This window comes from Papaver somniferum, chromosome 1 (assembly GCF_003573695.1).
Source record: "Papaver somniferum cultivar HN1 chromosome 1, ASM357369v1, whole genome shotgun sequence".
Lineage (NCBI taxonomy): Eukaryota > Viridiplantae > Streptophyta > Magnoliopsida > Ranunculales > Papaveraceae > Papaver > Papaver somniferum.
In genome coordinates this window covers 228795355-228800492 of record NC_039358.1, presented here as the reverse complement: position 1 = coordinate 228800492, position 5138 = coordinate 228795355, and the positions used below count along the sequence as shown (strand labels likewise).

The following is a 5138-nucleotide window of genomic DNA, read 5'->3' as shown; positions in this document are numbered from 1 at the left end:
TATTTTCTAACTATGGTTCCGAATGCACTCAATTCCAATTGGATGATTTGCGGTTATCTTTTTCGGTTAATGAAAACCGAAACTCGCCCGTGCAACATAATTCAGAAACAAAAATAAAAAATGTGCTCTTGAAAATGTACTATGTAAAACACGTCACATATAAATACATAATAAAGCAAAGTCAAAAATAAATAAATAAAGTCATACATGAATCTATGAGGCCAAGTTTATTCTAATTTTCTAATTCCTATTTTTTTCTTATGGACTTTGTTTACGGGCTCTGTTTATCAATCCTCAATAGAAATTAGAAAAGGAAAAGAAGTTATTTCCCGTGGACCACGTGTTTTCTTAGAAGCCTACAAAACCAAAAACCATCGACCCATCTCCTCCAAACCCAAATCCCAAATTCCCGTACTTTTCTTCATCTCCTAGCTCTGCAACTTAACCCAGAACTTTGTTTACAAAATCTAGCACCAAAATTTCCTTCTAAGATTTTCATGAAAATCAAATTCCCACTAAAATCCCCTAAAGTTCGCTCAATCCTCAAACTTTTCGCATCTTATCAAATAAAACAGTTTCAGTTTTTCTCTCCAAAATGGAAGAAAAAATAAAATCCCTCGAAACCCTAAAAAAAGTCTATCTTCTGCTCGAAATTAAAGAAAAACCCGTTCTTTCGAATCTGCACAGAGCAGGTCAATTTTTCACATCTCATAGCAGGTCATTTCCATCTGTTACACCAACTATCTTTTTGAAACGGAGGGATATAATCAGATTTTTATTTATTTTTGTATTTCTCTTAAAGGATGTCCGAAATCTTCTTGCTGGCCTTTCGGTATGAGCTTTTTTTTGTTACAAACCAAGAAACTTGCAAAGCAGCCACACGAGTATGACAAGAAAAATAGGTACGTATAATCAATCTAATAAAAAACTAATCCAAAATCTACTAATTGAACTGGTAATTCAGGTCATGCATGCATCAACTGTTCAACTACCAAACCAACGAGCTTGGAAGTCTATCACATTACCTATTATTCTTATTTAGAAGTTGGCCATTAGCCTTAGTTTAGAAGTCTTATTTGTTTCCTTATCTTATTATGTCCTTTATTTAGAATTCTAGTGATTTTAGGAATGCTTCTAGTAGTCCTGGCGCGAGCCTATAAATACGTACAGTCTATTAAGTTTTGTTAAAGATTAAAGACATCTTACCTTTCGCTAAACAATTTAGTTGAATTCATACTTTTGCTTCCTTCTTTTTGTGTTATTCTTCTTTCGCTTTTAATTTTTGAAAGAAGAAATAATGGGTGGTGGTGGTGGTATGTCAAGTTGGGCTGGGAAGAATACTAATTTAGAGACTCTGCTGGAGAACCTGATTGATTCTGTTCTTTTGATGAACGATAAGGTGGAGGGACTAAGTAACCGATTCGATAAACTAGAAGAAAAAGTGAACCAAGAAATTAATCTTGGTAGGAATGAGAGGACTGAGTTCATGGATGAAGTCAAATCAAAGTTAGCAGAATTAAAGAAATCCCAAGAAGAGGATCAGACAGTATCTGTGGGTTCTCATCTAGTTTCAAAGCTATCAAATCTGCAAAAGCTAGTGGAAAATAAATTACCTGTGGATGATGCTAGCGACAGTGAAGGCTGGAATCTCTGTCATGATTTGGATGAAAATAAGAAGTATAAGATTGCTTCTGGAGCCTTATTACCTTACCAGATCATTCAGTCTTTAAGATTTGAAGAAGAAAATGATTGCAGCGTCGCTGAGCTTCAATGGAAGCGAATGGTGGAAGACTTGTCGAGAATTAGTAAACTTAAAGACGGTCTTGCAATTGCTGATGTGTCGGGGAGTATGACCGGAACGCCAATGGATGTCTCTGTGGCTCTTGGTTTGCTAATATCAGAGATGAGCCATGAACCATGGAAAGGAAAACTTATCACCTTTAAACAAAATCCTGAACTGAAAAAGATTGAAGGTGAAACTTTGAGATCTAAGACAGAGTTCATTAGAAGAATGGACTGTGGGTTTCCACCTGATTTCAAGAGTGTTTTCGACCAAATATTGCATGCGGCAGTTGATGGCAACTTGAAGGAAGATGAGATGATAAAGAGGCTTTTTGTGTTCAGCGATATGGAATTCCATGAAGCTAATTCAGGATATTGTCCTCATACCTACAATCATCTGTCTGGCAGTGACGCAGCTAAGAATTGGGAGACGGATTATCAGGTGATACAGAATAACTTCAGAGAAAATGGATACATGAATGTCCCTGAGATTGTATTTTGGAACCTGCGTGAGTCTAACTCAACTCCAGTTTCGAGTCAACTGAAAGGTGTGAAATTGGTTAATGGTTTTTCAAATAACATGGTTCAAGCTTTTCTGGACGAGAATTCTGATTTTAGCCAATTGACTCCTTCAAGTGTCGATGTGAATGCGGCGATAGAGAATATGGGATCACTGAATGTATCGGACTGTGATTGGAGTACGGATGAATCATGGGATTGTGATTGGAGATTGAATGAATCATGGGATATTAAAGGTATGATGAGTATGGGAAACTAATTCGGCAACCAAATCGGGAATAGGCAGGCCAAAACAAAAATATGGTTTTCACGGAATAGTTTTTTGTTTCAGTAGAAGGTGTCGCAGAATTCTGTTTATAATTAATTGTTTTTTCTTTCTTTCTTTTTCTTTTTTTTTTCCATTTCTGGTAAACAAACTATAGATTAAAATCAGCTTTTGAATTATCTTGGTTTTGCTCTTAAAAGTACAATCGGAATAGTGCTGGCTTCTTTAGAAGATCGATCAAGGCATCAAGCTAAGTGCAGGGCCTATCACTGCATCTTGTTTGGCGGCTGCATGCACATTATATGAACTACAAAGAAAACAAAAGAGCCAACAATAATAAGAGTAAACTCACTAACATTATAGCCATGGTACTAAAACCATGCTAGCTTAAACTTAGAAAAACGAATTCTATGCAATCCCCTTCTCTTTTGTCACCAGGGACGGGCCTAGCAAGGGGCTAGGCCCGTGTATCATATATTGGAATTGTTTCCACAAGGGACGTGTATCCAGTAAAGTGTGTTGCCAACTCTACTATCTCTTGAAGGATAGGCAAGAAAAGTGAAAAAGACTTGCCAAAGAATTGATGTACGCAAATCTCGTAAATGAGATGATAGTCTTTGTTGTTAGGGTGTACAAAACATTTGGTATCCCCTCTATACTCAAAACTGTTGAGGACATCATGAGTCCAGCAACGGTTACAGACAACTTGCAGTATCTTGATTTCTAATTTTTTGGCAATTCGATAAGCTTCTAGAACACCTTGAAGCTGATGGTACAGGGGGGAAATTGGTTTTTCTGTAAATCTAGAACAGGCAATGATTGGGTTGCCAAGATGGTCTTTTACGACAAGTCCATACCCGGCAACTTTTCCATTCTCTCTAAAGTATCCATCAGCACCATCATAGAAGGATCAGAAGGATCAGAAGAATCCCGATGATCCAGAGATCGAGAGGAAGGATAACCACCAGGAGATCTACCATGAAGCACCCTATCACCGGGTAAATATGTCGTTCTTCTTTTCTTAATTACCTCATCCTCATCAGTATCATCACAATTCTCATCATCAGTCTGACCCTCATATCTGTCATAATAACCAGGATTATCACGATAATCATGATCAGCATAGACCTTGGTTTTGTTAACAGTATTTTCTAAGACTACCGACTGAGAGCATGATCCTTTGAGGCAATTCTGGGGATATTTTGCATTAGTCGATGGAGACTTCAAATGTTTATCACAACTTTTCGTCAGACCCATTATGATCCAGTGTTCTTGTTTGTATGGCGATGATACCTCGATCGAAGTTGTATATCACTTCTTCTTTTTGTTCTTCCTTGCCCCAAATCTCTCCCTCTCTCTAACCAACACTTTCTTAGCTCGTTTCTAAGAATAAACCAACACTGATAATTGTCGTTAGCCTTAGGTGAAGTTGGTTGATGCAGAAATGTCAACGCAGCAGCTTTATCAGTAGCTAGTAGTCATCTATTCAAGACCATAATGAGAGGTTGGTGATGTAGGAGTTCAGGACTAGTCAGTAGCACATGTTGCAACTAAGAAGGAATATAATAGCTGGTGGATTGTGAGAAATAACAAGCTCCACCAGTAGAAGTAGTTCCCATAAAAGCTGTAATAAAGCTTGTATTTATGCACTGCCAAGTACCAACATCAGCACCAGTAAAGCTCAATGCAACAACATCTCGAAAATTGCATCCTGAAAGACCCAGTCTGCATATATAGTAACACAAGAAGCACACACATAGAGACTTGGGAGCAGTGAATATCTCAGATGAAGCACACACACATAGATCCAATAGCAGAACTTGACTGTCAACTGTACTATAGTCTAGACAATTAGTTACTACAAATCTGCACCAGTCTGAAGAGATAACCAAGCTGAAAACTGACGACTAAGTGCAAAGAGAATCCACCAATAGCAGGCAGGGTTGATTTCAGCAGTAGGACTTAAGTGAAAAATAATAGCAGCAGCAGCAGAAAATAAGAATGAACTGGCCGGACAGATAGCTCACACAATACCTTGCAGATGATAGAAAGCAGAAGAGGCTGCAAATCAGAATGTGACTAGTTGTAGTAGGTGTTGCAGCTAGCAGCAACAGGTGTAGGCATTGTAGTGCAGAGAGAAACATGGTGTAAAAATTCCTGCATCTCATAAGCATGACTAATGTGGCAGGAGTAGTTGGTGTAGGTTGATAGTCAAAAAAGCAGACTTGAATGCAAACCAGATGAGAGAAGCTGTTGTAAAATATCACCATAAGCTAGTTGCAAAACCATATGAACCACAGCTCTTGCAGCAAGCACATAACCATCCCAAAGTCAATATGTAAACCCATAGAGTTGAAGTACCAGCAATAAACAGCTCTCTCACACCACAAATAAAGATACTGCACTTTCACCTTGAAGTACCTCTCCACAAACCTTACTCATCCACAACTTTATTAGCAGTCGAAACAAACACTAAAGCTAGCAAGAAACAGCATGTCTCCGCAATTATTTATAAACAAACTGATGTTGAAGAAGAAATATCTATGGCAATACATGTAGCAATATCTCTGGC

General features: G+C 38.0%; 1 protein-coding gene across 1 annotated transcript; it reads left to right on the top strand.

The window, feature by feature from the left end:
- Positions 1-1297: 1297 nt before the first annotated feature.
- On the top strand, positions 1298-2560 carry LOC113271599. The gene has a single exon (XM_026521498.1). It carries the CDS (start codon positions 1298-1300, stop codon positions 2558-2560), a length of 1263 nt encoding a protein of 420 aa, XP_026377283.1.
- The last annotated feature ends 2578 nt before the right edge of the window (positions 2561-5138 follow it).